This window comes from Humulus lupulus, chromosome 7 (genome assembly GCF_963169125.1).
Source record: "Humulus lupulus chromosome 7, drHumLupu1.1, whole genome shotgun sequence".
Taxonomy (NCBI): Eukaryota; Viridiplantae; Streptophyta; class Magnoliopsida; order Rosales; family Cannabaceae; genus Humulus; species Humulus lupulus.
This window is the reverse complement of record NC_084799.1, coordinates 208268783-208290542: the sequence shown is the minus strand read 5'-3', so window position 1 is coordinate 208290542 and position 21760 is coordinate 208268783. Positions and strand designations below refer to the sequence as shown.

At 35.4% G+C, this 21760-nt stretch overlaps 4 protein-coding genes across 5 annotated transcripts; 1 reads left to right on the top strand and 3 right to left on the bottom strand.

Moving 5' to 3' along the window:
• Positions 1-179: 179 nt before the first annotated feature.
• Positions 180-5432, top strand: LOC133789328 (alkaline/neutral invertase E, chloroplastic-like). 2 transcript variants are annotated; one of them, XM_062227178.1, is made up of 7 exons: positions 180-334; positions 610-1168; positions 2393-2558; positions 2641-2852; positions 3435-3928; positions 4020-4068; positions 4760-5432. In XM_062227178.1, exons 2-7 carry the CDS (start codon positions 644-646, stop codon positions 5078-5080), a joined length of 1767 nt encoding a protein of 588 aa, XP_062083162.1. In that variant the 5' UTR covers positions 180-334; positions 610-643; the 3' UTR covers positions 5081-5432. The 2 variants fall into 2 exon arrangements, with proteins under 2 accessions (XP_062083162.1, XP_062083163.1); XM_062227179.1 differs by lacking the exon at positions 180-334 and adding an exon at positions 376-517.
• A 175-nt stretch (positions 5433-5607) lies between these two features.
• On the bottom strand, positions 5608-7625 carry LOC133789329 (uncharacterized). Its single transcript, XM_062227180.1, has 4 exons — positions 7019-7625; positions 6871-6938; positions 6084-6170; positions 5608-5857 (listed from the first exon to the last, which is right to left on the bottom strand). The coding sequence occupies exons 1-4, from the start codon at positions 7545-7547 to the stop codon at positions 5786-5788; spliced, it is 756 nt and encodes a 251-aa protein (XP_062083164.1). The 5' UTR covers positions 7548-7625; the 3' UTR covers positions 5608-5785.
• Positions 7626-8543: 918 nt separating this feature from the next.
• LOC133789327 (methylenetetrahydrofolate reductase (NADH) 2-like) lies at positions 8544-13728 on the bottom strand. Its single transcript, XM_062227177.1, has 10 exons — positions 13538-13728; positions 12579-13017; positions 12183-12500; positions 11918-12091; positions 11717-11817; positions 11519-11630; positions 10405-10485; positions 10123-10300; positions 9523-9863; positions 8544-8782 (listed from the first exon to the last, which is right to left on the bottom strand). Exons 2-10 carry the CDS (start codon positions 12990-12992, stop codon positions 8699-8701), a joined length of 1803 nt encoding a protein of 600 aa, XP_062083161.1. The 5' UTR covers positions 12993-13017; positions 13538-13728; the 3' UTR covers positions 8544-8698.
• Positions 13729-16524: 2796 nt separating this feature from the next.
• On the bottom strand, positions 16525-21073 carry LOC133789326 (serine/threonine-protein kinase D6PKL1-like). Its single transcript, XM_062227176.1, has 3 exons — positions 20742-21073; positions 18106-20057; positions 16525-17614 (listed from the first exon to the last, which is right to left on the bottom strand). The coding sequence occupies exons 2-3, from the start codon at positions 19842-19844 to the stop codon at positions 16732-16734; spliced, it is 2622 nt and encodes an 873-aa protein (XP_062083160.1). The 5' UTR covers positions 19845-20057; positions 20742-21073; the 3' UTR covers positions 16525-16731.
• Positions 21074-21760: the final 687 nt, after the last annotated feature.

Here is a 21760-nt window from a genome sequence, read left to right as displayed (position 1 = left end):
ATTTATTTATTTATGTGATTATTGTTTATTAATTAATTAATTAATAAAATGTGAAACGACGTCGTTACGGTGTAATGGTTGAGTAGATGGCGCGCGACCAAGTCAACGGCTACAAATAGCAAAGCCGTTTGGAAGGCGAGAAAATAAAAGGAAAAGGTCAGAAACTTCTTTAAAAAAAACATTACAAACAAAATATGAAATCAATCAATCAATCAATAGGATACTGCCATTTAAAATTCTCTTATTGGATTCCGTATACGAATGTGGATATGGATAGGATCATTCTTCACTATCTCCATCTTTATCTTTCCATGGAAAATGAATCTCACCTCAGGTACCACTCACTCCCTCTTTCGCTTTTTCTTTTTCTTTCTTTCAATTTCTCTCTCTCTCTCTCTCTCTCTCTCTCTCTCTCTCTCTCTGCCACTAAATCAACGTATTTGGTGATATTTTACGACAATTTGTGTATGTGTATGTGTATGGGAATTGGAATTGGAATTGAATTGCCAGTGCCAGGGTGAGTGAGTCGAGTTTTTGAACGTGAATTTCCTTTGTTGAAAATGGATCGTGGCAAAATTTTGATGTGTTCTAACTTCTTTTCGTATTTAGGTAACTAATTTGGATAAGGAATTCAATTGATTGAATGTTGACAATGGCTACTTCGGAAACTGTTCTGCAACGTCTATCTGTGGCTTTTCCTGGCTTTAGTGGAGCTTTTTCGGTTGAATCTGCTCTGAAAAAAAGCACAAGATCAAGAGGATTGGTTTCTCATCATCATCATCAAGGGCTCGAGAGTACCAACAGCAATGGTAGGCCAATATCATCAGTTCCTAAAAAGGCCACACACCATTCACCACTTGTTGATGAGTTCAAGGAGAAAAAACCAGAAGCCAAACATGAAAAAAGGGGATCGATTGGTGGAGACAGATTAGAGAATGTTAGGGAAAGTATGATTGAGGATGAAGCTTGGAATTTAATTCGGGATTCCATTGTTTATTATTGTAACAATCCTATTGGGACAATTGCTGCTAATGATCCTAACAGCACTGGTGTTCTTAACTATGATCAGGTCTTTATCCGTGATTTCGTACCTTCTGCAATAGCTTTTCTTTTGAAGGGAGAATATGATATTGTAAAGAACTTCATACTTCACACCCTTCAGTTGCAGGTAACGTTGTTGATCTCTTGCTTATTTTTATCAGTGTTAGTGGTGTTTCTACTGTTCATCATTATTTAGGATTGTATTGTTAGCTGGTTCGTTGGATTTAAGGTTCTTGAGATATATTATTTTGTAACTGGGATTGACCTATATATATCCATAGAGATTTGTTAAGGGGCACCAACACACAGAGATGTGGTATATCGCTATCGTTATTGGTACAATTCAATATCGAACCCCACTTATTAGAGTTTAATAAATATTATGGGGTATCACTAGGCAACCATGGGGTGCTAACTCATGTGGTGTTGGACATCTTAAGGTGCCAAATAACAACACTCCCGTAGAGAATTGCTAAGGGGCACCACTGATGCCCAACACCACAAGAATGTGACATACCGTGTAATTTAATATCGAACCCCACTTATTAGAATTTAATAAATATTATGGGATATCGCTAACCAATCATAAGATGACACCTTGTGGTGTTGGACGAACAATGGACTTCACTTTAAGCTCTACCAGTGGAGCTCTCAGTATTTCTCGACCTGAACAGTTTTCGGAATGATTTTTTTTTATGACCATGTATATTGTAGCTATTTAGAACATCTTGCAAATTTTCAAAAAATTCCGAATAATTTACAGTACCGAAAACTAGGTTCAAATATGTTATTTTCCACGCGCATAAAAAAAATTAGTCACGCATGCAATAACATGTCTGTATTTAGTTTTCGGTACTGTAAACTATTCAGAATTTTTTGAAAATTTGCAGGATGCTCTAAATAGCTACAATATATACCGTCATAAAAAAAATCACGTCAAAAACTGTTCACGGATCGAGAATACTGAGAATCCTACCGGTAGTACAAACACTTGTAAGAGAATTCTCCTCTTTCTCTCTGTGTGTATATATATATATATATATATATATATTGTGTTATTTATTGGCCGAGCAAACTAGTACGACATTATATAAGTTCCATGAACTTGATTTTGTCAGTATAGGATTGTCACTGAGTGAGTGTTGGAGTTAGTATACATGACAGATTATCAAAGCCCAACATTCAGAGATTGGATTTACACACAGTAAGAGACAAATACATTAGAAAGAGAGAGATGAGTGAGACTAAAGAGGCTTTTGTTTCCTTTGATAGAGAAGCATTGTCTGAAAGCTATCTTCCTATTTGCCTTCAACCTTTCTTAATCCATATCCCGCCATTCTGTGCTTCACAGAGCTGGGAGAAAACTATGGATTGCCACAGTCCTGGTCAAGGCCTCATGCCTGCCAGTTTCAAAGTCCGCACTGTTCCTCTGGAAGGTGATGATTATGCAACTGAAGATGTGTTAGATCCTGACTTTGGTGAAGCTGCAATCGGTCGTGTTGCGCCAGTTGATTCTGGTGAGTAATTTCTTTTGATACCTGTGCTATAGACAATGGTCTATCAATAATCATTTTCACTATTTTAATTTATCTTTGTCAGGATTGTGGTGGATTATATTGCTGCGAGCATATGGAAAAAGCTCCGGAGATCTCTCACTGCAAGAGAGAGTTGATGTGCAGACAGGGATAAAAATGATTTTGAAGCTGTGTCTTGCTGATGGTTTCGATATGTTTCCAACTTTGTTGGTCACGGATGGATCTTGCATGATAGACCGTCGTATGGGAATTCACGGCCACCCGTTGGAGATTCAGGTGACTAAACTGTCTTAAAATGCATCTATGCAATTTTGTACTATTAAACAGTGTGAGAATGTGGAAAGTGGTCTAGAAGTAGAATAAAGTACATGGTAAGAAGCACGAGGTTCCATCTCAAAACTAATTAGTGATGAATGGAGTAACCCATACTCTTATAAATTGTTGAATATACTCACACACTTTACATGTGAGATATTTCCTCTAACATCCCTTTCAAAATGGTGGCGATTTTTACTCACCAATCTTAAATGGCTCGATCATAAGTGGCTCATTGGCTCTTTTTGGCTCACTATCTCCAAATCACAAATGACTCTTTTGGCTCTCTTTTTTGGAATATATACTTGTTAGAGTTTTCTTTGGCTCTTGATACCATGAGAATGTGAAAAGTGGTCTAGAAGTATAATAGAGTCCAAAGTAAGAAGCATGGGGTTCCATCTCAAAACCAATTGGTGATGAGTGGAGTAACCCATACTCTTATAAATTGTTGAATATACCCACACACTTTTCATGTGGGATATTTTCTCTATCGAACAAACGGTATCCCTTAATACAGTGAGTGGTATCTGTGCATGTTTGCAGGCACTGTTTTATTCAGCTCTACTTGGTGCTCGTGAGATGCTTACTCCAGAGGATGCATCAGCTGACCTGTTAGAGGCACTCAACAACCGTCTAGTTGCTCTGTCCTTCCATATCAGAGAATACTATTGGATTGATTTGAGCAAACTCAATGAAATTTACCGATACAATACAGAGGAGTACTCATACGAGGCTGTCAATAAGTTCAATATCTATCCTGATCAGATTCCTTCATGGCTGGTGGAGTTTATGCCAAGTAAAGGAGGCTATTTGATTGGAAACCTGCAGCCAGCTCACATGGACTTTCGTTTCTTTTCTCTTGGAAACTTATGGTCCATTGTAAGCAGTATTGCAACACTAGATCAGTCACATGCCATATTGGATCTCATTGAATCGAAATGGTCTGAACTAGTTGCAGAGATGCCTCTCAAAATATGTTATCCTGCTCTTGAAGGACAGGAATGGCGAATCATAACAGGAAGCGATCCGAAGAACACGTACTGTGTCTCTACACCCAACCCTTGTGATGCTTTGATTTCTAGTACCTCCCACCTTTCTTTTTAACTTGGTTTTTTGTTGCATATGCAGTCCTTGGTCTTACCACAATGGAGGCTCTTGGCCTACATTGCTATGGCAGGTAAAAGTCAAACATCTACCACTTTTGATGACTTGAGAGAGATGAGTCATTTAATACAGTTTCTAACTAAGAGAAATATATAAGGGTTTATACCTTTTTGTACCTGTTTTTTTTTTCATTATCTGTTTGGACTTTGTATTTTGACAAATTACTTTTTAGACCATATATTTTGTAAAATGTTTAAAATAGAACCTTAAACCCGATTTTGGTCAATGTTTTCTCAACTAAAATTACAAATAATTTACCAAACTAACAATTCAAAATAAAATAAAATCATTCTGCTTAAAAACTGTGTTGTTATATTCAATTTTTTCTTCATCAAAATTGAGTTTAGGGTTCTATTTTAACCATTTTACAAAATATAGGGTCCAAAAAGTAATTTGTCAAAACACAAGGTCCAAACAGGTAATAGAAAAAAACACAGGGTCCAAAAAAGTATAAACCCAATATATAAAGATTCATGCTTTAACTTTTTTCTAGTTCTTCAAACAAGAAATGTTTGTAATCATATCACCCATATTCCATGGATAACGAATTCATCAGTCATGAATAATGTATCATCCTACTTGTGCTCATCATTACTAAACTAATCATGTGTTGTGAGTTGAACTTAAAACTGACCAAGCTTTCTATTTATTATCTTCTCTTCTTAGTCATCATCAAACTAATGCTACTATTTGAACTGTCTCAGCTTACTGTGGCATGCATAAAGATGAATAGACCTGAAATTGCCATAAAAGCCGTCAAGGTAGCTGAAAAACGCATCGCCGGTGACAAGTGGCCCGAATATTATGACACCAAACAAGCCCGATTTGTTGGAAAGCAGGCGCGTCTATTTCAAACTTGGTCGATTGCTGGATATCTTGTGGCGAAGCTCCTTATAGCCAATCCAACTGCAGCAATGATCCTTGAGAATGAAGAAGATTCAGAGCTCGTGAATGCCTTCTCTTACATGATCAGCACTAATCCGAGGAAGCGACGAGCATTGAAAAAACAAAGCTTTATTGTATGAAACTGCATGTGTTTTGAGATTCAGTGGAGGAGAGATGCCTCAACAATTTTGAAGCCACTACTACTAGAGGGGATAGAGGCATTTGATCTCAACAATTTTGAAGCCACTAAAGTTGCATCCAAACACATTTGGTCACTAAAGTACCGAGTGAAAACCAAGGACGACATGTATTTTATTACTTCGGATTATGATTTCATTGTAAACTTAAGAGCCAATAATTTTCTTTAAAAACTAGTTGGTTAATGAAAAAAAAATGGTCCTGTTGTAGTATAAATATGAAATCCAATTAAGAGAATTGTTTATTGGAATATTGCTCCTCTAACAAAATATATACTTCATTCTTCGATGGCAATTTTTTCTCCTCTTACATAGAAAATGACATGTTTAGTTCTATTCAACAGTCTTCTCATGATTGTTTTTTTCCATTGATATAAAAGATTGTCAATTTGGTTATAACAATAAGTATTACTAACATTAACATTAGCATTTAGTGAAAAAGAATTTATTAGGTCATTTTAATTTTCTACTTGAGAGAAATATAATCCTCTTCACATTGCCTCAGATAGTCAAATATTTTACATCAACATAATAATGCATGTTTATAAATCATTATTAGCAAGAATAGGAACATACAATATGATCACAGTGAAGGAACCAAAGCCAGACTTGGTGACCAATTGCCATTTTACCTCATTTTCTTTCTTCCTAGATGTTTTTGTTCTCTGCCAATATGCTATCAAGCAATGATTCACAAGCATCTTCGAGTAAATCCAAAACCTGCCACAAAAAATTGATAGTAAACACAGAGCAGACCACACTGTAAAAATGAAGAAGAAGAAAAAAGAGAAATTTCCCATGAAAATAAAGTGTCTAATCCCAAAACTTAACTCATCACATGCATACATACATAAACAAACAATAACAACAGTATTGGAATACAATAATCTTGTTTGATTTCAATCATGTCATGATAGTAAGCAAAAACAATGGTGAAGTTAATTACCTTCTCAAAGCCTTGTTGTCCACCATAATAAGGATCTGGCACTTCAGTTTCGTCATGTCGCTTACAATAAGAACACATTAGCTTAACCTGCATCACAAACAAACCAGGAATTTGCTAAACTGACCATATAAAAGTATTAAATTTGCTAAAACACCTCATTTTTACAAATTTTGAGTAATTTTTGCAAATAAATTCTGTGGTATTAATTCTCCAACCTCCCATGTCATCAATTACTTTGATAAGTCTGTTATATAGCTGGATAAGTCATGTTCTTTTTGGCTGGCTATATATACACTTTGAGAGTACATTAGAGAGATTGTACTGAGTGACTCTTGAGAGAGATCTGATCTGAGTGTTGATTCTCAACTGTACAGATACAAGTGTATTACTGCTTTTGATTCATAGTGGAGGAGCTCAAGATAGTGCTCAAACTGGAAGTATAAAGCTGGTGTTCTTCTCTATGTTTAAGTTTTCTTACTGTTTGATTAAAGTTCTCTCTACTTTGCTGTGATAAACTAATGGTATTATACCATATGTTTAAGTGTTCTTATTGTTTGATTAAAGTTCTCTACTTTGCTGTGATAAACTACTGGGATTGTGTTAGTTTTCTTTCTTGACTGGTTTTTCAGGTTGAAAGTGAATCTTGGTGTTGCAAATCACAACAAATTCTTTTGAAAAAAAATGTTAGTTTGCTATTAAACATTTCCATCATTACAACATACAAACAGAACCACATAAGTAATCAAAAAAAAAATTTGAGTTGAGCAAGAGAAGAAGAAGAACTAACCTTCTTATGAGCATCCTCAGGCAAAGTGTCTCTAAATTTCCACCTATTATAAGCTTCAATAATATCATCTACAAATGCAAATCACAAAGTTTTTGTTTTTAGTCAAAACGACAATCAAATCAAAGCTATGATCCATTACTTTTGCTACCTCTATTCTGGTTATCCATGGCGAGAATCAAATCAAAGTCTACAAAATCGGAGGAGCGGATTGGCCTTGACAATGAAGTTATCACAATCCCACGACTTTTAGCGGATGCCCTCATTCTTGGGTCTGCTGGGTTACCCTCGTGATAATTAATGGTTCCGGCTGAGTCAATCTTGAACTTGGAATCCAAACCCCTTTTCTTGACCAAATCGGTGAAGACCCCTTCGGCAGCTGGGCTTCGACAAATGTTGCCCAAACACACAAAGAGAACGGAGAAGGGTTTGGTGTCTGTTTCTGTGGAAGCCGCCATGGAAGCTGCTGCTCTGATTAGAGAACCAGATGAGAATAGGGGAGTGGTGGTGGTGGTGGTGGTGGTGGGTCTCTGGGATTTGGAATGGAGAGATGGGAATTGGGTGTGAGGATGAGGAAGAAGAAGAAGAAATGGAGATGGAGATGGAGAGAGAGAGGGGCAGAATCGTAATTTCAGAGTTTGGGTCACTCCACAACTGTTACCGTATTGAAATGCTCTCATTTCTCTTGACTAGTGAAGAAGATACCAACTTTACCCAAATGGATTATTGGATTAAGAAGAAAATATGTTGAGAAAAATGGGGCACTAACATAATTACTCCTTTTTTGGAGGACAAAATTTCAATTTTCTAATTTTCATCTCATTTTCCCTCCCAAATTATATCCTAAATTCTAATATTTATGTTATTGTATAATATTATATTATGTAAATACGAGTCATTATCTAATATAGTACCGGATAAAAATATGTTACATAATACAATCTAATATAATATTATACAATCCAGAGAGCAATATTACTAGTCGACCACTTAGAAAGAGCGCAAATTGTAAAGATTGGCACGCTCAAATTGTATACATTTTTTACACACAATGATACACATTTTATCAAGAATCTCTATTTTTATTTTAGGCCAATTCGAACTTCACTTTAAGCCCTACCGGTGAGGCGCTCAGTGTTCTCGACCTTTAAACAATTTTCGGTGCGATTTTTTTTATGACTGTGTATATTGTAGTTATTTAGAGTATCGACGCAATTTTCAAAAAAATTCGAATAATATACAGTACCGAAAACTAAGTTCAAACATGTTGCACACGTGACTAATTATTTTTATGCGCGTGGAAAATAACATGTTTGAACCTAATTTTCGGTACTGTAAACTATTCATAATTTTTTGAAAATTTGCAGGATAGTCTAAATAACTACAATATACATGGTCATAAAAAAAAATCGCGCCGAAAACTGTTCACGGATCAAGAATATTAAAAAGTCCCACCAATAAGGCTTGAAGTGAAGCCATCTAAGAGAAATTCTCTTTTATTTTATATGTTGTATATGAATTTTTTATGTAATGATAATTTATGTCACACATAATAAGTCAAAATATGTTTCATAATGAATTATAATGGATAAGATTTATACAAAGAATACTATTCATCATTCTTATTTCTAGCTTCAAAAAAATAAGAAATACAATGAAAATGACTTTGTATGGAATCATATAAATAAAAATTGCATTGACAATAATGAATAAAACTAACCAAAATCCCCCATAGTACAAAACTTATTATTACACATTTCCAAAGGACAATAGAATTTCAAACCAAAATGAAGAACAAAGCATCATTTCCAATAGCTAATAATAGAAGATCTCAGAACTGGTTAAAAACAGCAAAAATATCACCATGGATGTAATCATTATCAACCAAGCTGACCAAGAAATAGCTATTCTCCACCTGCAAAAGAAAAATACACACACACAAGAGTTCATCCTCTTGACCAGATTTCAAATAAAAAGAACAAAACTAAGGTTGATCATTGGGCGGGTTGGTCGGGTTACAAGACATTTTTACCCATCCAATGTCATAATCGGATTAGCAAAAGTGAACCCATAACTTGCCCAATTAAGAAAAAAATAAATTTAACCCGTCTAATAGTTTGGGCAGGGCTGGTCGAATCAACCTGCCCAAACTGAAGTAAGTTTATTTTTTTAAGCTTAAAACAATATTTTAAATTTATAGTAAAAAAATAAAACAAAACTTAATTAATTTATATATTTATTTGAAAATTTTTCTTATATATTAATTGGAAATATATTAATAATTGCAAATATTAAATAGAGTACCAAACATATATTATTAAAATGAAAAAAAGAAAATTAATATAGTCCAAAGTCCAATTATAAACCAAAATCCAATTACAAATATAAATTGAATTAAGTATATATATATATAAATTTAATATATTTATTTAAATGTATTAAAAATAATAAATTAATAATAAGTTCTTAATTGGACGGGTCGGGTTATATTGGCAGGTTGATAATTATTTTCAACATTGGGCGGTTTAAATTTTGGTATGTTTATTTGGGTTGCGTTTTTTGGCGGTTTTTTCGGGTTGGTTTGGGCGGATTATTCGGGTTGTAAAAATTTCTGCACAGCCCTAAACAAAACAGAACAAGGAAGAAAGAACCAACCTCTTCGAGTAGTTTTCTAGAAGGGTCGGCCTCGTCGAGGTACAAGCGAGCCCATCCTCTTGACCAGATTTCAAATGCCTCATCCTTCCATACCGAAAAGCTGGCAGGATCCACAACGGTTGGCTGGATGATTTCCTTTCCTGGGAACACTCCCCATGTCACAGCATTCACAGATGTTTGATCAACATTCGACAACCAGTGCCCTTGTTTGTTCACAGCCATGTAGGTTAGAGATGGGAAACCCGTGCTGCATTTTTCGACAAGGGCGTCCAACAAATCCTTAGTGCAAAAAAACTCTAGATATGCCTTCTGATAAACATATCCTCCTGGCCCTCCCCATCCTACAAACCAACTCATGTTAGCCATGGAAGTAAGTACTACTAGATCACTATATAATACATACATATTATCTAAATTTTTCAACCATCGGTCTAAAATTTTCGACCAGCTGTCTAAATTTTTCGACCACATGTCTAAATTTTCGACTAGTTATCTAAATTATGAGAGGTCATTTTGCAAAGAATTATTAAAACTAGACTATAGTGCAAAATGACTTTAAAAAATAGACAATTTTGCCCAGAAGCCCTATTAATTGCTCACCAACTATTGGAGAATCAGATTTTTCCCCATTTACTGCTGGCTGGCTATTCACAGTCAGGAAACCCTTCCCATTAACTTTCACTAGCTGTTCATTTATGATCTTTGTCTCGGGCTGAAGTCCGTCTAATTCGGACCAAGGACTGCTCTTCACCTTTCCAAGGCATAATTTCTTAAATTGCTGATAAGTAAACAACACACAATATGTTACCATTTATTAAAAATGAACCCGCAACAAAGATAAAAATGGCAGCAATTCATTCCGATAATGAGAAACAAACACACCTCGTGGATATCCTCGACACTCTTCAAAGGGATGCTCCATTCTTCCGCAAGTTTTTTGTCACGTGAACGTGGTCGCATAAACTGTTGGGGAAAAGAATATAAATACCGTGAGTATATATTATAATTAAGAAAGATTCATAATAGAAACTACGATACAAAAAACTAAAGAAACCATCTAGACAAGCAGATAACCACTCTTTATCAGATTTATAATAATATCACATTCACAATAGCCAGATACTTGGTTCATAGGGTGAAGTAAAGCCACCGAATAATATGAATTCTGAAAACAGTCTCATTGCTCAATCTAGATAAAATGCATGATCAGTTGTATACTAGGCCTTGTGTAAAATAACTAATTTTGTAGTAATTGCTGCATATAATTTATATACGAACGAATTCAGGGAAACATACTACTAATTAGGGGTGTTCGTGGTGCGGTTGGTGCGGTTTTTCTCTAATTTTTTAGACCGCACCGCATAGACCTCAAACCGCATAATCCGCACCGCAAAAATGCGGTATGGTGCGGTGCGGTTTATATTATAATTAAGAAAGATTCATAATAAATCTCATAAACAGAGTGTTTAACAAAATAATTAAATATACAACAAGCTAATAAACTTTAAGCAAAACAATAAAAATATAACAAACTAATAAAAAATAAAAAATGTAATATAAAAGTAAATATTATTTTAATTACGGAAGAATATCTTTAGAGTGAAGTAGAATATGTGTAAGCATCCTATGAAACATTATATTTCTTTTTAGATATTGTGTATATTATATTATACTATATAAATATCTATGCATTAACTTTAAATATAGTAAAATTGAAAAAAAATAATATAAAAAAGTTAATATATATAATGACGCGGTGCGGTGTGATTTGAACCGCATTTATAAAATTTAAAACAGCAATGCGCGGTTTGGCAAAAATACAAACCGCAACCGCACCGCGAAGGGTTCTAAACCGCAAATTGCAGTGCGGTGTGGTGCGGGTCGGACGGTTTTATGAACACTACTAACAAATCAAATGACACGACCAAAACCAACAAGCAACACATGCAGCAAGTTTGGACAGTCAACAGGGCTATTAAGAGTTTCAGTGTCATACCTGATAATCAGTTAAGGCCCCATACGAAGGATTGCGAGAATCCCCCCATCGTCCTTGAGGGTACTGGTCCCAGCCAGCAGTCCTTGATATATAGCTCTTCTGGCGGTTCGCCCTAAAATTATTGGAGAGAAAGAGAAAAGTTTCAATATCTGAAAACTGAGCACTAAGCCAAAATGGGAAATTTGATAAACTGCACACCAGAATATGGGGCGGACATCTTCTTTGACTCGGAAAACATTAGCAGGGCGTCTCCAAGGAAGGGGCCTGGATATTTTGAGCTCTTCAATCAAGCCAAGATTCTGCCAGGATATGATACTAGGATATTATTAGTAATCTGAACATAATAATTTCACCATTAGTATGGCCAATGTCCAAAAACCATAAGGACTGAGAAATAACCGTGAGTATGGCCAATGCTGATTTCTCCATGTTAAGAGTGTAAAGGTGCAATGTTTTTATGCCACTGGCTAAAATCTTCTTGCACATTTCGGTTCCAAGGTGAATTCCATAAGCTCTCACAGCTTCATCATTGTCCTTGATAGGCTCGAGGGCAGCAGTGACCTCAGACGGTATCTGTAATGAATGAATACATAAATCCAAAACATCACAGGCATTGGCTTAGTTAGCACTTAAGATTTCAACTCAAATAGCAATAATAGCATACCCTTGTCTTGCAAAACCCAGTCATGCGTATGAAGCCTTTGTAGTTGTTGATGGGCATAATTCCGGGAACAATGGGGCAAGTAATTCCAATTTGGCGACAGTCATTGACGAATTTGAGGAAAATGTCAGTGTCGTAGAATAGTTGAGTGACTATTAAATCAGCTCCGGCATCGATCTTTCTCTTCAGATAAGCAAGATCGTTCTGGTATGCTTCCGGTGAAGCGAGGCCATCAGGGCCAATTACATCCGGATGAGCCTCTGGATAACCAGCAACAGCAACGCCAAAGTAGTCACCATACTTAGCCCGGATATGCTGGACCTGAAGGGATGAGATAATGAATGAATGAGTGAATTACATAGATATCATAGATGACTGAGAAATGGGGACATGACATACGAGATCGAGAGCACAAGCAAAGCCGCCTTGGATTTGGACGAACTTGTCCTGGCCATGAGGAGGGTCGCCGCGGAGAGCGAGAACATTCTGGAGGCCGTTGGACTTGATGGTTTCGAGGGCATGGTCGATCTTGTCGAGGGGCATGTTGGTGCAAGTGAGATGCATCATGCTCTCAACGCAGACGGTGTTCTGCATTCGGTTGGCAATGTCAAGGGTGAGATCGGCGGTGGAGCCTCCAGCGCCCCAGGTAATGTCACAGAAGGAGGGGCTGTGAGCCACCATTCTCTCCATCCTCTCAAAGAGGTTTTCCACTCCTTCCTCCGTCTTGGGTGGGAAGAACTCGAAGGAGAACAACACTTTCTCATTGTTGTGCTCCGCCCCAAGAGCCTCCTGGATCTTGTCTATCACCTTCATCTTCCTCCTCAATTAGACCAAGCAGCTATAACAAGAACAGCCAAATAATACCAAAATAAGTATCAATAAACTCATTTGAAAGCAATGAGGACTCACTGTGTGATACCAGATTGACCGACCAAAAAGGGTAACAAGAAATCAAAAATTAGAAGAAAGATTTTATAGAAGGTTGTGGTTGGCATGTAGTGAGATGGGTTTGTTGATCAAACTAACAACAAAGAAAGCATGGTTAACTTAAGAAGCTCAGTGAGGATTAGTTGTATGTAAAAATCAAATCAATCACATTGAGATTAAACTTGTGTGATTTGGTTCGTCATTGTTTAAATTGAGATGAAATCTATCAATGATAATGTAAATTTAGCACCAAAGGTGATGACTTGACCAGACCAAATGTAAATTTAGCATCAAAAATTTAGTATGGTTCGTCATGTTCAGATCTCAGTTTCTCTCTTTCTGCTTAGCATGGTTCTATATACCAACCAACTTAGAATTCTCTCTCATTATATAAATCTCAAATCGAAATACATGGAAATGAACAGTCAAACCTTTTCTTTTCTCGACTATGAGGCCGGAGAAGAGAACCGTGCCTTGGAGAAGAGCTGCCGACACCGGACACCCGACACCGTGTGTAGAGAGAGAAAGAGAGAGAGAGAGAGAGAGAGAGAGTCTGTGATCTGTATGTGAGTGTGACCCCTCAATATGGAGAAGAAAAGATTACAACTTTATCAAATTTTGGCCAAATTTGGTCATAAATCTAAACACATGATATTATGAACACAAATTTATTGTTCAATTTCTAAATATTTACACATATTTATTATTTTGTGTGCAATTCTAGAAATGAGTGAAAATTGGTTTTTTTTTTTCACTCTTCCTTACTTTTGATATTTTTTTACAAAATAGTATCCGTCTAAAATTCATTCAGCTATCTAAAATTTTTGACCGGCTGTTTAAATTTTTCGACCAGATCTCTAAATTATGAGAGATCATTTTGCAAATAATTATTAAAACTAAGTTAGAGTGCAAAATAATTTTAAAAAATATGTCATTTTGCCTAGAGACTCTTATCTTTATGGAACAATATTTATGAGAAATTAGTAAAAATTAACTTTTTTTTTTGTGATTTTGTACTTTATCCTACTTTTGATAATTTTTTGTAAAATGGCATTTGTCTAAAATTTGACTACTTATCTAAATTTTTTACTAACTGTCTAAATTATGAGATACGATTTTGCAAAAAATTATTAAAATTATGCTATAGTGAAAAATAATTTTAAAATATAAGTCATTTTAACAAAAGATCCAATATTTATCAGATTTCACCATGCAAAAAATTAACATACATAATCATATGATTCCCCACTTGTTGTTGTTGTTGGGAAGACGTTCGATACTTTTTTGTCAAAATTATACTGAAGATATACTATCTTTGGTCAACATTTTTCGGGTTGAGAATCTATATATTGAATTGGAGATTAATCATTATTTAGTTATAACACATATAATTCACCCAGAAAAAAGACAGAAAAAATGGATTTTTTTTTTAAATTATGGAATTTTAAAATTTAATATATAAAAATATAGAATTACCAACTTTAATATATAATATATTTGTGTGTTGTGGTGTACAAACTTTAATTAATCTTTAAGTCTATGTTTTTTCTTTTGAAAAAAATAAAATTGATAGGATATAATTTTATATAGTGGTATATTTGTTTTTTTAAAGAGTGGTATATTTGTTTCATGAGATGTAATATATTAAATTTAACATAAAAATATTGTTTAATATTTTTCGAATTTAGAAAGAAAAAAGAAATCATTTACAATATTAGATATATTTTTAAAAAATTATTATATACATATCATTTATATATCTTAAATAAATTAAATTTGAATAAAATGGTAATTTAATATATGTAAATAACTAGTAACTAATGAGACTTTGGATCATTTTGCTATAATATTAAAAATGAGAACATCTTCTTAGTAGGACATGATTATTGGGTCATTTTGCTCCATAATATTATGCCGCATGTAGTAATAAAACATAATTAAATTGATATGTGTTATCTTTTCACCTTATGAATAATTAAATTCCTTCAATAATTTTTATTTTGGTCATTAATATTTTTCTTTAAATATATAAAATTAAAAAGCATGATGATTACATAAATAATATTTTTATTTTGGTCACTTAGGGTCTATTTGGACACTCACTTTGTATTTGGAATTTGGTGTAATTAAGAGTAATTAATCAATTTTGTGTGTTTGTTTGACTATGTAATTACACAATAACCATGTAACTAGAGGTGATTGATGGGTCTCAATTACACTTTTCAATTCTCATAGCCTCATGAGATTTGAGTGTAATTACATTTATAATTACTAATAACTATTAATTGTAAATAGTATTTATTACTAACTGTTTTGTCGAATATGACAATATGAATTCATAAGTAATTACCACTTGACATCTAAATAATACTTGTATTTTAAAATATAGTGGAATTACTCAAATATATAATTACACGACCTAATAATTACGCAGTTATTTCCAAACACACCTTTAATAAGTGTGCTCCTGAAATGGTACCAATGCGGCAAGCTCAAGGTTGAAGACGGCAGATATTTCATTGAAAACCTCCTCTTAATGTTGGTAAAGATTTTCTGGTAATACCCAAAAAAAAAAAAAAATTTGATATGTACACTCAAAATATACACTCAAACAAACATTAATGTACTTGGGATATAATTATTACTTGGAATTTTGTGGTAACACCCAAAATATAATCTTTTTTTTTTATGCTGAACCTAGTTTTGTAAATTATTCGAATTTTTTTGAAAATTTACAGAATATTTTAAATAATTACGATCATAAAAAAAAATTGCGCCTCCACCCCTTTTGGGAGGTGTATTGGAGAAGCATCCAATAGCTTTCAGGGATTATGCATTTTTAGACCCTGTATTTTGACTCATTACCTGTTTGGACCTTGTATTTTGAAAAATTACTTTTTGGATCTTGTGTTTTCTAAAATAGTTTAAATAAACCACTAAACCCGATTTTGATCAAAGTTTTTTTAACTAAAATCGCAAATAATTCATCAAACTAATGACTCATAACAAAAATACAGTTATTCTACTTAAGAATTGTGTTGTTATATTCAATTTTTTGTTCATCAAAATCAAGTTTAAGAGCCTATTTGAACCATTTTACAAAACACAATATCCAAAAAATAACTTGTCAAAACACAGAGTATAAAAAAGTATAAACCCAAACTTTTATATGCAAAGCCTTCATTCATTCATCTTTTATTAATAGGACAACTAACTCTCTTGCTCACTCTCCAACTAAACTTTCTCTCTATGGAAATTGATAAAGTGTGGAGCCTAATCTATATGTGCTTGGTCATAGAGAGCTTTTACTTTGCTAGGTTGTATTATCTTTGGCTTTAGCCTTTCCTAATATATTTAAAAACAAAAAACAAAAAAATACCATGCATGAGTTTATGAACAATGCAAAGAAAGAAAGAAAGAAAGAAACATGGAATTTCCATACTCAGCTTCTCACTAATCATATATCATCATCATCATCATATATTGATATTTAAGTTACATTTACACTAAATACTATATAAGCTATATTTTTCAGTAAAAAAAAGAAGACAGAAGAAGAAAAAAGAAAAAGAAAGCTTGGAAAAGAGCCTATCTTTTCTGCAGGAGAAGAGGATAGAGGATTTAGCTAAAACACCTCAAACTCAGTATTCTCAGATATACCTTCTTCAAACTCCTTACACTTTGTGCTCTCCTGCTTCTGTGTAGTAGTAATAGTTGTAGCAGCAGTAGTAGTACCACTTCCAACAACAACATCACAAAACTTTGGCAGTTCTGGCGGAATTGCACACCGAATCAACGCCCAATTCAGACCTTCGAAGAATCGGTGCTGCTTGATCTCTGTCGCCCCCTTCACCGATCCTAGACGGTTCTCGGGATCTTTTATCAACAGACATTTAATCAGATCCCTTGCATGAAATGTAACCATTGGGGTACTTGGGAACTTGAGACCCTTTGACACAACATTGGCCAGTGTATCCTCATTTCCTGAACCTTTGAATGGGGTCCTACCGTATAATAGCTCAAACAGAAAGATTCCAAAAGTCCACCAATCAACAGGACTCCCATGACCCTCGCCTTTGATGATCTCCGGAGCCAGGTATTCATGAGTTCCGACAAAGGAATTTGATCGGGCGTTCGTTGGCTCCACAACAAGCTGTGGCAGTGGGCTGACTTGGGCAGCAAGATCTGATTTCATTTTCCGGGATTTGGCTGTAGCTGATAAGACCCTGGGAGTGAAGCAGGAGACCTCCCAGGATGGCTGGAGGCAGAAAGGGTCAATGCAGCTGGAATCCGTGCACGGACTCGACGACTTTTTTGCAGGCTCCGCTGCTGGAGATGTCGATTTGAGGAGCATTGGATTGACAGCGCATCTAAGTGACAAATCAAAGTCTGAAAGCATGATGTGCCCATCTTCTCGGACCAGAATGTTTTCAGGTTTCAAGTCTCGGTAAACAACTCCTAGCATGTGTAAATACTCCAGGGCAAGGAGGACCTCAGCAACATAAAACCTGCAACAAGACACTAAAGTTAAGCTCACAACATGAAGCAAATAGTGTAGCAATACTCATTTTCTCAAACAGCTAACAAATGAGTATCATTCTCATGTATAAAATCAAAGGGACTCGAAATTATTCGTTTTCTTCGCTATTTGTTATACATGCAAATCTGCATCAAGTTTCCACTGCACAGTTTGAGTTTCTACCATTTCTCAAATAGTCTCTGCTAACCTACCTTTCTTGGTTAGTAGTTGGTATTCATTTATACCATTATCTAGAGTCTACACTTTCACTTCTAATACCACCTTTTAGACCCAATGATTTGGCAAGAAGCCTTTATTTTGGTGCACCCATTGTACCAGTGAGAGCATAGCTTCTTGAATTTGCTTAGCTTATCACTTATGTTTCCAACCAGTCAAGATTTAAATTAGATTTTTAATAGAGCAGATACATATATATATATGCACAGAACACAAGAAATTGATCTTAGAAAGAAAAGATACCTAGCAGCTTGTTCAGAGAAGCTCCGGGTGGGTTGCTTTTGCCGCAATACATGCAGATCCCCACCAGGACAATACTCCATAACCAAGCATGAGAGCTTATCTGAAACAAAATGGGCGTACAGCGTCGGGAGAAAAGGATGATCCAGGATCTGTAGTATCTCTCTTTCTGTTTGGGCCCTTAGCATCTTTTTCCTAGTAGCCAAAAACTCATTGTCCATCACTTTCAAAGCAAAAAGGCAATTAGTCCCGGTTAACTCAGCAAGATACACAGTCCCAATGTCCCCACAACCAAGCCTTCTGAGCAGCTTAAAGTGCCTCAAACCCAAGCTCCCATATAGTTTCTGAATTTGGTGGATGGCTTCCCATCTTATATCTTTTGACATGTGAGGTCTCTTGCCACTACGACTTGATCCACTTACACTGCTTTCCTCACTAGTGCTTGTGCAGCTGCTATAGTCACCAATGCTACTCTTTGAGCTTTGGGAGAATTCCCCCTTTTCCCTTGATATCGATCTCTCGTCGCCTGTTCTCACAAGAGCTTTAGTTCTGTTACTTGAACTCATGTCCCCAACACTTGAACTTACTTCAATGCTGCTAGCATTTGCACTGCTGGACAATGGAGAAGCTTTCTCATTTTCTTCCTTTTCATGCTTTGGAGTACAGATCTGTGTCTGGTTCTCCAAATTACTAGCGCTAGAATTTAAATCAGTGTCCGCATTCCTTTCATGTGAACCAGAACTACAACAAGCACTTAAATCCTGCTTTACTTTATTCTTGCCAGCGTTCTTGCTCCTGAAGATAAACCGAGGACTACTCGTAAATGATTTGCTTATTTTACTACAGGTGCTGGGGCTGGGGCTGGGGCTGGGGCTGGGGCTAGACATAGCAGGAACAGAGTGCAACTTATCTTTCGGGCTCTTTTCTGAATTCGAAAAATTATTTGAAACCTCAACTGAGACAGAAGAAACTTCATCCACATGTGCAGATTCTTTAGCAGCATGAATGACTGACAAAGAATCTTCAGATTCCTGTTTCCTAGCCTCTGCATTACTCTCGCTCTTAACTTCAGCTGGCAAAGGAACAATCTCAGTCTGTGGTGGTAATTTGATCATCCCTGCGTCTGGCATCACAGGTACAGCCAAAGAAGTAGAAGCTTCAGCAGCTGGATTTGATAACTCTGGCCCAGGCAATGGCAAGGATTCAGGCATCTTCTCAGAAAAATTGGACGAGTCAGGAACCAAGGATATTTCGACGAAATTCCCTTTACATTCATTTATTGGAACTCCAGAGCCATCAGCTTCAACAACCACTGCCCTGTATAACCTTTTAATGTTTCCAGCTTCCGAGACCCCCGATGAACGAGCTGGCTTCGATAATCGCTTCATGGCAGCCATCTCCGATGCTTGAGAGATACATAATCCTCGCAAAGCTTGCTTCAAACTTACAGGTTCTGAAATTCCAATTCCCGATGCTGGTGACATACCAGCTCTCATTGGTCTTTTCATAGCACTTTTTCGCAAAGGATCTTTACCAAATTCATGTGACAAACCCGAATTTCTAGCTGAACTTCTGATGTCAATGGCCTGAAAGAGACGATTGATATCATCCTCAATGGAATACTTTTTCTCAGTCAACCGGTCTCCAAATTTCTCATCCGTTCTGAATTCATAGTCTACTTCATCAGTTGATTCAACAATTTCACTAGTACTGGGGAACGTACCCATTTCCGCTAGATTCATCAAACTACTTCAAATTTAGACACAACCGAAAACCTTGTCCTAACCCATTTCTAAAGAAATCCTGTGAAGATAGAAGACCACCAAACTAAGAATCCAAACTACATATCCTCTCAGTTTAGCTTCAATCATGCCTACACAAAGATTCAAATGGCCTCTTAAGATCCCTTCACTAATTTCAAAATGAAGCATCCAAATCCTGCTACAATTACAGCCCTGCAATCCAGTTAAAAGACAAGTCAATAAAAACTAAATAGAAATTTTAATGAGGCAAATCATGTATGGTACACCATCCACAATATTACAAATTGCATAAATCCAAAACCACTTGATTTGAAACTGAAAATAGAGGCAGATGTTGAGGAGACAGCTGATATGATCTCATTTAATTATCAACTCAATGCATCATTCAAAACGTACTTTGACAAAAAGAAAAGACCCCAAAAAGTTACCTCAACTGATTGGTAGTTCAATTAGTTTTTTTTTTTCCTTCCAAAGAACTAGGGGAAAAAAGCACTTAAAATCGAATTCATCTACAAAAGGGTTGATCGACCCAATAAACAATCAACACACCCAAGAAGAGCAGAGCTTCGAATACTTGAAAAAACTCTAAAAGAAAGACTCAATAGTTATATGGCTTGAAATGATGAAAAACTCTTTTAAATTTAAATTGTTTTCTTATCAAAGTTTTTTTTTTTTTTTTTTGCAGGAGCAGAGCAGGAACTCTAGCAAGAAAGTTGATCACAAGTGTACATAAGTATCTATCTATATATATATACATATATACAATTTTGCAAAAAGCATGATGAAATGATGAACTGGGCAAACGAAAAGGAACCCAGAAAAGGAAAAATTAAAACATAATAAAATAGAATTGGGGCAAACCAGGCGAAAGCTTACCAGAACCGAAGGTGAAGAGGGACCGTCCAACTCAAACGGATTGAAGCAGGAAAAGAAATCCCCTTTCTCCGAAAGAGAAGGCAAGGGAAGAAGATTTGGATTAGGGTTTTTGAAAAGGGAAACAGGGAGAGAGATAGAGAGAGAGAGAGTTGGATTGTGTATTTAATAAAGACTCAATTTTTTTGTGTGTTGGAGAGAAGAGACCACGAGAAGAGCAGTGGAGAGGAGTTGGGTTTGGGTTTTGGGGAGTGAATGAAGAGAGAGAAAGGTATGAGAGAGAGAGAGTGAGAAATGTATGAGAGAGTGAGAAATGTATGAGAGAGTGAGCTCACGAGAAGTATCAGAGAGAGAGAGAGAGAGAGTAGTGTGGTTTAGAGAGAGAGACACACACAATAACAGAACAGAGCTTCTCTGCTACTGTTTTCTGTTTTTCTCTTTTTTACAAAAATAAAAAATAAAATAAAAAATGGCGCAAAACAAAATTATTATTTATTTATTTATTTTATTTTTGAAAGTACAAAATGAGTGGAAAGTAATAGAATAATCAGTAAATAAACTTCGAAAATTTCATGCTACATATAGTGATATCTTAGTGAAATTTTGGAGGGTTTATTATCTTTTGGACCCTGTGTTTTGTTCTATCATTTGTTTGGATTTTGTGTTTTGATAAATTATTTTTTGGATCCTATATTTTGTAAAATGGTTAAAATAGAACCCTAAACCTGATTTTGGTCAATGTTTTCTCAACTAAAATCACAAATAATTTACCAAACTAACAATTCAGAACAAAAATAAAATTATTCTGCTTAAAAAATATGTTGTTATATTCAATTTTTTCTTCATCAAAATTGAGTTTAGGGTTCTATTTTAACAATTTTACAAAACATAGGGTCTAAAAAATAATTTGTCAAAACACAGGGTCCAAATAGGTAATGAGACAAAACACAAGGTCCAAAAAAGTATAAACCCAATTTTTTATTATGAGTTCAAATTTTTGGATAAAAATACCTCTACTATTT